Consider the following 12,377-nt stretch of genomic DNA (forward strand, 5'->3'; position numbering starts at 1 on the left):
TATATGGTGATATAATTCTCTCATCCTGGCTTCTGGACCAACCCGTCCTTGCCACATATGTGTTTCTTTTCACTACCACATGTTGCAACGAAGGCAACCGGACCCACGTAAACAGTCAAACCCTGGAGATGATTAATTAAACGAATCCAGTTTTATTATTCTTGTTCTAAAATTAGGGCAACAATTTTCAAAAGAGAGAGATACCTTATTCGTGGTTGGTTTTGTGATCAGGTGCGGCAGTCTCCATTCTTTCATTCTTGGCACATACGTGGCATGATGTGCACACCCATGATTGGTCCATTTTTTGAGGTGACCTACATGATTGAAATACCACGGACAAGCTAAGGGCATGCGTGTCCAGTCGTGGTTGGAAGTTTGGAATTGTTTCCTGAAAAGGAAAAGCCAGTTTCGCTAATTGTGCAAAAGTTGAAAGTGAACGTGGGCGTGCATGCATTCGATATACAGATTGAGATTTTTATTTTTTGAGAAGAGAAAAATAAATAAATAGTCTAGGGAAACAAATACTTCAGAGACTTCCTAAAAAAATAATAATCCAATAATTGGAAATATTTTAGCACCTCAAAATAATGCTCAATCTCTCATTTTTCACTTATTTTGTTTGTTAGAAAAAACCGTAAGATTACTATTTAGAAGTGTTAACGACAAGTTACATTATAATTCTACAAATTAAATGATTTTAGGTATGTTGGATTCGTCTAATTAGTCAACTGTAGAAAGTAAAACAAAGATATATAGGCCTTTTAAGTTGATTAAGATTCAAATTGGTAAAGAATGCGAGTTAATTAAGAGTCCTTCAACATGAGTGATCAAACAATTACATAAATCCAGATGGCCTCCAGAGTCAAACTCCATTAACCAATTGGTTTTAGGTAGACAACATGAAATTAGCATGATATTTATTTGATTTCAACCTTAGAAAGACCATAATATTTGACCTAGTCTTAAATTAAATATGGTGATTAATAGTTAAGAAACGAATAAGTCAATTTCACTTCTTGAATTGCCATAAAAATGGGGAACTGGATCCTCTCCTGAGCTCAGGATGGGGATCCTTCTGAGCAACCCATCCGGGCCGTTGAATTTTGATTCAACGGTTCCAAACAGGGGGCCCCTCTAAAAATTATAATAATTGCAGCCGTTGGATCAAGTTTGAAAGGCCCGGATGGGTTGCTCATGAGGATCCCCATCCTAAGCTCAGGAGAGAATCCAGTTCCTCAAAATGGAGCTATATTTGAGCTAAATTGTAGACTGTTTGCAAGTATTATGTAGTGATCCCTATCAAATAGGGAAATGTTTTGGGGAGTGTGCAAGGAATACGGGGTGGTATTTCATATGTCATTATATAAATAGAGGAAAGCTTTATTTTTCAAGTTTACCACCACTTGTGTAATGACATGTGGTGTACCACCCCATGTTCTAGACACTTTAAAAAGTCTCTGTAAAATATGTGATCATATTAAATTAACATACATGCATCACTTGTACAAATTAATTAAGCATTATTCAAGATTTTTATGAAATAAAATCAAATCAGAATTCAAAAAGCAGGTTTTCATTTAACCATAAAGGAAAAATTACAAACGTTTAAAGGTTCATATAGTTGAAATTGCACTAATCTTCTTAAGAGAGAGGACAAATTAGCTTAATTAGATACATTAACAAATTCATTCAAAAATTTCTTTCACCTAACCACTAACCACTTAATGGCTTTAATCACTTCAACTTTTACATGCATCACCCTTGCAACAAGTTGGAACTTTGATTAATTAATATTATTGTTGCCAAGGAGACATCGTATAGTAGTTGTTTTTTTAACGAGAAAACTGTCATAATATGATCAATCTATCATTAATTAAGGGAGCAACTTGATCATATTTTACACGAACTCACTTAAATATGAATCTGAAATCTCGTTCGACACTAATACATTAGTATCGCTAGGCAATGAACTAGTTGGCAAATAAATTAGGATTTTGATTACAAATAATGCAATTTAATATTTAACAGATTAAAAATCATTCACGTCTTGACTACATGGCTCAAATTTGAATTCTGATATTTGACTTAACCTAATTGTTATCATTTTCAGTGATAATTGCATGAAAGTTCTTGCAGTGTCTGTTTCGACCGGAACATATTCCCTCTGGATCCGAACCATCCGGATCCTCCAGACCTCATAATTTTGGTCGTTCCCGTAAAATCGTGCGGCTGAAGTCACTCTTCCTCTTCAACTTTTCATCATCTCTTTCCCTTCAACATCGTTGCCTTCTTCTTCAACGGCGATCAACGAAGCAAAACTGTAGAAGGAGAAAGAAGAAGAAGAAAATGGAAAGGGGATGGGGAGGGGGAGAGGGAAGTGAGTGATTGTAGGGAGGTCCGCATTATCCGGATGGTTCGGATCCGAAGAACTATTCCCGTTTCGACCTTATCTTCATCTGTTTTTTTTTTTTTTTTTTTTTTTTCAATTATATATATATATATATATGCTTTGGAAAAAAAAGGGGTCATAGAGGTCCTTTTTGCGTGAATATAGTGTGCCTTATCTAATTTTTGAGAGCTGGACACAGCAAAACTTTTGTAATCTTCTATGCATTCACACAGCTGGTATCACTATATTTGCATAAAATATGTATTTATTTTTGTGAATGCCCTAATTTTATTTCAGCAAAAACAGATTATATTCCAATCTTCTTCTAAATGCTTCACACTTTATTTATTTATTTTTGTCACTCTCTTTGTGACGTGTGATGATGATTCAGGTATGCAAATATGGAACTGGATGCTCTTCTGAGCTCAGGATGGGGATCCTCCAGAGCAGCCCATCCGGACTGTTGAAATTTGATCAAACGGCTCCAAACAAGAGGTCCCTCTAAAAGTTATAATAATTGTAACCGTTGGATCAAGTTTGAATGCCTCGAATGGGCTGTTCATCCTTAGCTCAGGAGAGGATCCAGTTCTTGCAAATACAAACAAACATCCAGTAACATCCGAGTCCTATCCACTCATCACAATGAATATAATTGGTTGAATTAAAATATAGTACAATTTATTAAAAAAAACATACAATTAAAATTTTAATAACTTTTTAATTTGCCAAGTAAATTAATATTAAAATCAAAATAAAGTATTCACAAAACTGAAACATTGTAAATTGGTGAATCAAAACAGAGTTTTAAACTGTTAGATTTTTGAACTTTTGATCAAATAAAAAAAATGAATATCTTGACCTTTCATTATTCGGTGCAGACTATACACCGTATGTCTGGAGCATAGTAAAATTTTTGTAAACTACAAAACCAAAACATATTAAATTGGTGGTAATGAAATCAAAACTACATGCATAGTATTTGAATGGGTTATTTGTTTAAATGGTCCAATTTTTAAGATGGGGGTAGAATTATTACAGAAAAAGTTAAAGAGAAGCTAAAACGGCCTACCTAAGTTGCCTTCCATTCCACGTTTCTTGCTCTTCAAAAGCACCAGTATTTAGGGGCTTCTGCTTCCCATAGTGCTTTTCTTTCTCTTAACATCTGAATCCATCTTTCAGCTTATACAACAACTTGTTCCCATGGCTTCTTTTCTTTTATTCCTCTGTATCCAATTACCCGTTCCCTTTCCTTAAGCTTTATTTCTCTTTTGCTCCTTAGAAAAGCACGTTTTGCATGAGTCTTTTCTGGTTCTGCTTTCTATATAAGGTGTTTTAAGATCTGGGAGTTGAAGCTGTTGGTTGGAAGAAGCCATAGAAGTTTGAGAGTTTGTGAGGAGTCTACCGAGGGTGGATTGCGAAAATACTTACTTTTCAATCGGAACCAAGATTTCGAATCAACGGTTTTAGACAAGAATCATTGGGGTTTTAGGGTATCATAAAAGGAAGAAATGGAAAACGTTCCAGCTGGGATTGTTGAGGAGGATGATCAGATCGATTTGCCGCCGGGATTTCGATTCCATCCAACCAATGAAGAGCTTATTTCTCACTACTTGCACAAGAAGGTGATCGATACCAGCTTCTCTTGTAAAGCAATTGGGGAGGTGGACTTGAACAAGTCAGAGCCTTGGGAATTGCCTTGTAAGCTTCCTAGAACAAAAACTTTAATTTTGTTTTGTTTCTATAACACAATCCTTTTTTATCAAATTTGTTTGGATTTTGTTTGTTTCGATTTGATTTACTTCTTCTTTTTTTTTTTTTTTTTCAAATGAAGGGAAAGCGAAAATGGGAGAAAAGGAGTGGTACTTTTTTTGTGTGAGAGACAGAAAGTACCCAACTGGTCTGAGGACAAACAGGGCGACAGAAGCCGGATACTGGAAAGCTACAGGGAAGGATAAGGAGATTTACAGAGGAAAATCTCTGGTTGGGATGAAGAAAACCTTGGTTTTCTACAAAGGAAGAGCTCCCAAAGGAGAAAAAAGTAACTGGGTGATGCATGAATATAGATTGGATGGTAAATTCTCTGTCCACAACCTCCCCAAAACTGCAAAGGTATGGTCATTCCCCTGTTTTCCCCTATTTTCTCCTGTTTTATGGAGTTGGATCTCCCTGCAACAGGGATGTCACTGTGACGGTATCTCAATTCGAGCATGTGTTGTTGTATGCGAAAATTAAAACGCATGGCAGTATATAATTGACTTGGAATACTACCGTAGTAACATCCCTGGTGTAGGTAAGTTTCTCTCTGGATTTTGCTTTTTTTAATTTGTTCATGTATTTTGATGGTAATGGTATTTGTGCCTTTTTTTGTGTTGCACTTCGCAGAATGAATGGGTGATCTGCAGGGTTTTTGAAAAGAATTCTGGTGGCAAGAAAACCCATTTTTCTGGATATGTGAGTTTGGGTTCTCTCGGAAATGAAATCGGTCCTTCTGGCTTACCGCCATTGATGGATTCTTCACCCTATAGCGCCGCCAAGGCCAAACCTGCTTCCGAGTCCCATTACGTGCCCTGCTTCTCCAACCCTGATCCCACTGATGTTCAAGGAAACCAAGGGAATATTGTTGATTACATGAACAACAATACTCTCTTTGGTGTTTCTTCAAACACTTCAAACTCTTTCCCAATAATCCCATTTCCCAATTCATTCTACTCTGCTGATAATGCTCCGATTTCACCGAATTTTCAGTTCCCGTGTTCAAATTTACTGCAAGATCAGTCCATCCTGCGGGCCTTGTTTGAAAACAATGCAGCGAACATGAGGCAGCCTAGCTTCAAAACAGAGAGAGAAATGGTGAGTGTGTCACAAGAAACCGGCCTTACAAGCGATATGAACACTGAAATCCCTTCAGTCATGTCAAATCTTAACATGGCAAGAAGGCCATTTGGTGTTCAAGATCCTCCAGCTGCAGCAGCAGGCCTGGATAATTTTTGGAATTATTAATAATTTCAAACCAGCAAAATAAGGCTAATATATAGTTTTATTATTAAAAAAAAAAAAAAAAAAAAATGCAGCTTCAGCTAGTATTATTGGTGTGAGTTGATAGTGTACAGATATTCTGAATTTAAAGTGAATATTGAATGAAAGTGAAGCATATAATTATGTAATGCAAGAAATTATATGATGTATTTGTTTTTCTATTTAATTTTTGTGTAAAAACAATGTTGGTGACATATGAGAATTAGATTCAGTTGGTGGTAATGATTTTATTCGTGTATTTTAGTCATTAAAAGTTTGTATCATTTCTTAAAGTTTTCTGGATTTTAACGAACGCTTACATCACGATTTTATAATCTAATTTTTTTTTAAACTACAGAAGAAATATTTCAATTTGAACACAAATAAGTGAGCATACTACCCTAATTAACTTCACTACGTCAAATCAAGATTTGAACTTAAATATAAATAAATAAGTATACTGCCCTAATTCGCTACATCGAATCTCCCTAATGAGTTTTAGTATTCTATTCCATGAGTTTATAGTGGGGACTCAGGTAAGCATGCTATTGACAATTTCATTGTCTTTCTTTCAACCTCTCCTTCTCTCTATCACACACACATGTGCATGTCACACTCAAACACAACCATGGTATTTATAAAATAAAAATGTTAGTTATCCAGGTAAAATCATTGGACTAAGGCTTGACATAAAGTAATTCTGTCATTTATAAATTATAACTTTCTTTGATTAATTAACTTTGACTTGCATGCTATGAAATTTGAATTCATATATTTTGTGATGTTGAAATGTCAAAAATCCTAATCCTCTATTTTATTGACCATGTTTTCTAAACAACTTCATTAGAAAATAAAGCATAATCAGTTCATAAACAAAATTTGGGATGCTTATATATAGGGTAGTGCTATCACACATGTCTCAATTTTCAATCGTCGAATTGAATGAAATAAAGAAAATTAATGGCAAAAAATTAACAAGGGTGTGTGGTAGGTAAAATTGTGTGTGTCAATAGAATAGTACTACTCTCTCTCTCTCTCTCTCTCTCTCTCTCTCTATATATATATATATATTCACACAACCATTTTTACCTCCCACATACCTTTGTTAAGTTTTTGCTATTGATTTCTTCAACACATTCGATAGCTGAAAATTGAGAAGAATGTGTGAAAAGTAAAAAAGAGTGTAGAGAACACTACCTAATATATTATTGTTGAACTGCTAATTTGAAACACACATTTTAAACAAAAATTCCTCTAATACGTAATTTAGGTTGATAATGTCACAACAAAGGATAAAGTACGATATTTAGTCAAAATGATCTCTGAGATTGAGATAACTTTTTACTTGTTCCTGATAAAGAAAATTGATAGATAGAATGGTCCATGAATTTGTCTAACGTGAATCATTATGGTTTTTTCATGAAAAATCTGTCAATATCTTTGTTAAGTGAAAGGGTTGGTTTGATAAAAATTATCATTAGAAAGGTGGTCACGTGGTCGTTCACGTGACAATTTAACGAGAATATTTACAGATTTTTCATGAAATGACCATAATGATTTATGGTGAACAAAGTAAGAAGTTATCTCAATCTCATGAACTATTTTAGCTAAGAAGGCAATAACCATGTCAAATTGTTTGATGAAAGAACAATAATCCTCTTAATTAGTCGGTGATTAAGAGATGTTGAATTATTAATTCCATGACTATTTGACAATCAAATTTCTTACTTTCTTGCTCAAGAGATATTGAACCAAACTGCAGGAAATATGCAATTAAATGAAGTATTGAATTGACAAATATTGCAAGAGAACAAACTTACTCACTGCCCTTAATTGTTATGGATTACCACCAAGTCATAGTTGAATGAGTGAGATTTAATTTACCCGCACCTGAACCTTGAAATTTAAATTCACCGAATGCACATAATGTAATGGTAGCTCACTCCCAAATTAGGGACGATGAACAAATTTATTCTATGAATTAAAATCATGGAAGTCTAGTGGAAAATGGACATTGGAGAAATTATTGTGGGCTCGTTTAGATGTGTTTTTAGAATGACTGAAAGTGTTTTTAGAAAAAATTGTTTTAGGTTTGCAAGAAACATCAGTTATGTGCTTCTTCCAAGAAGTACTTTAAGTGTTTTTTCAGAATTCACTTGTATTTTTACTAAAGATTAGTTCTAAAAACATTTTCACCAAAAACACTTTCAGTCATTTTAAAAGCAAATCCAAACAAACTCTGTAGCTCATTTAGAAGTGCTTTTGAAATGATTAAAAGTGCTTTTTGTGGAAATGCTTTTGAAACTAATTCTTAGTTAAAATCCAAGTGGATCCTTAAAAAACACTTTAAGTACTTCCTACAAGAAACACATATTTGATATATTTTTCAAAAAATCATTTAAAGTGATTTAAATATTTTGAAATCCAACATCAATTTCACCAAACACACTTTTAATTATTTTAAAATTACATCCGAACCATCCCTTTAATTATAGGAAAATAAAAAGGAAAACAGCTGTCCAGATTCATCAAGTTCATATCTCAGGATAAGAATTCTAAAAATCCAGAAAAGTCTTGTTACAAATATATTTGTTGGTAACAAAATCTTATTATAATAATATGAAGGAAATCTAGGTCTTATGTAAATATTTATTATCTTTCGTTTTCGTGGAGTCTTTCAACCGCAGAATTCGTTAATATTGGACTAATCTTCAAATCTGTCTTTTCTAATATTTTATGAATTGTGATGCATGCAATCCGTTTATCAAGCTGTAAACCCTGACGTATTAATGTACGAACGTTTACCATTATTATTTATTTATTATTAAGTAATATTTTTGTAACATGTGAAGTTTTATTTTTATCACATACGCACGAGCAAATCTCCAACCGCGAATGAATTTGAGTCCTGCACGACAAGTTTCATTCTCATCAGTAAATTTGTATTTTTATATATAAAAAATGGAGCTATTCCCAAAAGTAATCATCCAATAGAATCAAGTTCCCCCATATACTGAACAATATTTTCTCAGGCTACCCCTTCATCGACACAATGTTATTATCATACTTTCAAAGTGTCATATAAACTCATTATCCAAATATATTAATCAACACAGAGTGGTTCAGTAGTTGATGGTGAATTTCAGGTTCATATTCTATACGGCACGTCTTGAGTCGATTTCTGACTTTGGTGAATCACACGATAGTAGCCAAGAAAGGTTGAAATACATCTGTGAGTTTTTTTTGTCCCAAAAAAGTGGATTGATATGATGAAACCACCATCTGACTCTTTATTTATTTATTTTTTTAAAAAGCCTATTGAATTGGATTATTATCATTCATGCGGTTAACCATTTTATATATACACATCAAGTATTGAGCTCCTATAAGAAATATAATCTTTAGGGCCTATTTGGTGGGCTGATTGAGATAGATTGTAACAAATTAAAATGGAATTGTTTGGTCCGTTGTTTGTTATGTCAAAATGTGAGATGGATGAGATTGGACATAATGAGTTATGAATATAGAGTAGGTTATCTAACCTATGGACAAGTCCTGCCTAACCAATCCCAGCAAATCCAATCATATCCCTAAGGCCAAATCTCATCCAGCATACTAAACAGGCTCTTAAAGAACAAGAAATTTAAATTACAATTAATTATACTTGTGGGGCAAGATATCGCAACTAGTCGGTATTCGTTCTGACTTCCGCTCGCAAAGGAACAAGATCTGGATTTTACTAGGGTATGTGTGTATTTTGTTTTCTAGATCTAGACGTGGATCTAGCCACAAAGATTGAGGCTTTGGTAAGGTTTGCGACGAGATTAGGCTAAGGATTAATATATTATTGGAGATATTTTCAAATATAGAATCGCATGTAGCATATTCCAGTTAAAATTAGCATACTTATACCAATTAAAAAAAAGGAACCTTGGCATCTCTTCGTATCCTTAATGTGTATTAAGGGAAAGATTTCTATATTTTTGTCTTAGTTAACCTAGTTTTTTTAGATCGAATATATTTGATTGTTAATTATTAATTAGTTTGTCTACCCAAACATTTGATAATTGAGCCTTGTGACAATGAACCCATATTTCTAGGGCATTTTGTACCATGCCACCTAGGCACTATTTTCTAATCGTGTACATCATGATGGGGTGGTGGTTTTTTCTTCGTGAAAGTATTTTGGATGCGTTTGTTGTATCGAACTATCTCGAACTGGACTTTCTTTAGGGACTAAGCTGAATTGGCTTAAAATTGACTAAGTTAGACTAACTTAATAAAACGTTTGGTACAATGTCGGACTAAGAAACGAGACTAACTTCTAATTCTAGTTCAATTCCTAGCCTTCCAATTAAATTAACAAATTTCCTCTATCTTTGCACAAAATTTCCCACAAATTTCTTGAAGATTTCAATATTCAAACAAGAACAAATTTTTGCATAAGATGATAATGAAGCAGGGATAAAAAACATTGACAAACATTTCTATCATTGTCGTTCGCTGGAAACCTCAATATTCAAATTGATGGAGTGATTAGCCAATCTTGAGTGGCATCTCTTCTGCGCAGGACAATCAGTTACCCAGATTTGGTTAAGACAAGGAAATGGCAGGGCATTGTCAATTTGTCATATATACTCTTCAACACCGATAGTGATTGCAAACAGAAATCTGTGATTATTTTCCTCCAAATCAATTATTTTCTCCATTTCAGAGCATTCGGATACACTTAAGCGGCCGAGATTGGGCGCCGAAATCAGCAACTTCACGAAGCTGCAGACAAAAAGAAGAACAAAAATTGAATTTAATATCCATTAAGATTTAGAATCCAGTCGTTCAATTTCTGCTTCTGCAAAGTTATAAACTTTTGATTGAATTTGTTTTGAATCAGAAAAAGAAGAAGAGGTGGAAGAGATAACCTTGAGTCGAAGATAGGTTGGACTGGAGAAAGAGAGCTTGTTCTTTGCCGTCGATCGAGCGAGGCGAGGAGTCGAGCGGGACGACGCGAGAGAGAGGTAGTCTTAGCAGTCCGCTGGTATTTGGGGGGCTTCACTAAGACCAGCTAGAGAGCCCCTTAGTCCATGCGAGTGAAGTTTAATCCCGCTAAAGCTAGTCCATTCCTTTAACAAACATGAGACTACACTAATTCTTAATCCAGTTTAATCCAGTGAGACTTAGTGAAGGCAAACAAATAGATTTTGTAAAAACCGTATTTAAATTTAAGGGCTTAAATAAGATTAGTTTTTTATTATAACCTGGATGGTTTTATAAATCTGATTTTAAGTTCAAAATTTATAATTCATTACCACATCATGTTCAATGCATTTGCCCATGTTTATTACTTTTGAATTTTTCCATCTAGAATTCAGTACTTAATCAAATCAAATTCAGCACTTTAAATTGGAAAATTTTAAATGAACATTATTAATGAGAAACTATATATAGCATACAGATACAATCAACTATAAAATATTTATAAGTACATAAATATATATATATATATATATATATATATATATATATATGTTCATGTGGATAGCAGTATAGGTACACAAAGTATATACATAGGTGCAATATATCAGTACATAAATATATACAGGTTCATAGTGTAGGTACTCAACTATATGTGAAAAAAGAAGTGTAGAGATAAAAAGAGGATCTTAGATTGGTTCAAAACAAAAAAAAAAAAAAAAAAAAAGATCTCAGACAAAAATATTGCAATGTAAATCATTACTATGGTACCGGTATACACGTTAATGTAATTATTTATCGAATTTGAATACAAATTAAAGTAAAAATCTTCTTTCATTTCATACTCAATTTTTTTTTTAACAAATGATATTATCTACATTAAAGGGGAGAGGAGGGTGGGCTAAGTCTTACAATGTGCTAACAATAATGTGGTTCAAATTCGTCTTTGGCGATAATCGAACCTAAAACCTCTTACTTACAAGTAAAAAGGAATACTACTAGACTATAATACTAAATGATTTTTTTATACACAAAACTATACAAAACAAGTCAATGACACTAGTAGCTAGATTTTAGGTGGTATATAGAAAAAGTTGAGTTGGATATAAAGGCAAAGGACCAAAATAAATATTTAATCTTATCCCTAACTTTTGTGAAAAAATTGATCTTAATTAAGGATTATTAGCCTCTTGCCACACAATCACCTATGTGATTTGGATAATTTGATATCTTCTTTGGAGTTTCTATCCCTTTACCTATTGTTGACCCTAAAAATTACAAAGCCTACGTGGCGCGTAGGCCGAGTAACTAATAAGTTAACTACGTCATTCGGTTGAATGCGGGGCGTGCCAACTCGTCGGCTGAGCTCGGCCGAGGAGTAAAATTTGTTGATGTTGCGTTGAGTGCGTTGCTGACTTCTTTATCTTGCGACTGCGGCCGAAGAAGAAACAAATATCGGCCTTTGGATTCTCGAGCCTGAAGACAAGGTTGCTAGTTCTGCGAAGTTCACAAATCGCCGGCGCCGGATTCGGTCACAGTGATTATATTTGTGAGAGTATAAACATATCGAATCGACACCAGACTGTATGGACACAAGTATTCAAAGGTGATGTATGTCTTGATGGTGAATGTGGTTCGCCCGTCAGAATGCCGAACTTTGAAACTCACTTGTGAGTATCCAATCATAAAATCACTCGGCGTTCAATGCGCCGAATGTCGTAACTCGTAACACCTTATTTCGCCGAGAAAGCTAATAAGATGACCTTTGTCAATAAGGATTCGGAAACCTTTCTCAACGGAGACTTGGATAGGTAACCAGTCGGCCTCGACACAATGTTGTTTATCCAAACTGAAGGTGCTCATCGGTCGGTTGATTCCACAACAACAGTGCTGTTTATCCAAACTGAAGATGTGTCGGTGGGAAAAAGAAAATAAATAAAAAAATCTCGAGATGTTGGAGAGGTTTTGCGCAGGGCAATTGTGTGTTGAATTGGAGGTCTTT

General features: G+C 34.2%; 1 protein-coding gene across 1 annotated transcript; it reads left to right on the plus strand.

Moving 5' to 3' along the window:
• The first annotated feature begins 3,524 nt into the window (after window positions 1–3,524).
• Window positions 3,525–5,701, plus strand: LOC137711167 (NAC domain-containing protein 100-like). The gene is made up of 3 exons (XM_068450375.1): window positions 3,525–4,087; window positions 4,221–4,498; window positions 4,772–5,701. Exons 1-3 carry the CDS (start codon window positions 3,898–3,900, stop codon window positions 5,387–5,389), a joined length of 1,086 nt encoding a protein of 361 aa, XP_068306476.1. The 5' UTR covers window positions 3,525–3,897; the 3' UTR covers window positions 5,390–5,701.
• Window positions 5,702–12,377: the final 6,676 nt, after the last annotated feature.

The sequence above is a fragment of the Pyrus communis genome, chromosome 12, assembly GCF_963583255.1.
Source record: "Pyrus communis chromosome 12, drPyrComm1.1, whole genome shotgun sequence".
NCBI classification, from domain to species: Eukaryota; Viridiplantae; Streptophyta; class Magnoliopsida; order Rosales; family Rosaceae; genus Pyrus; species Pyrus communis.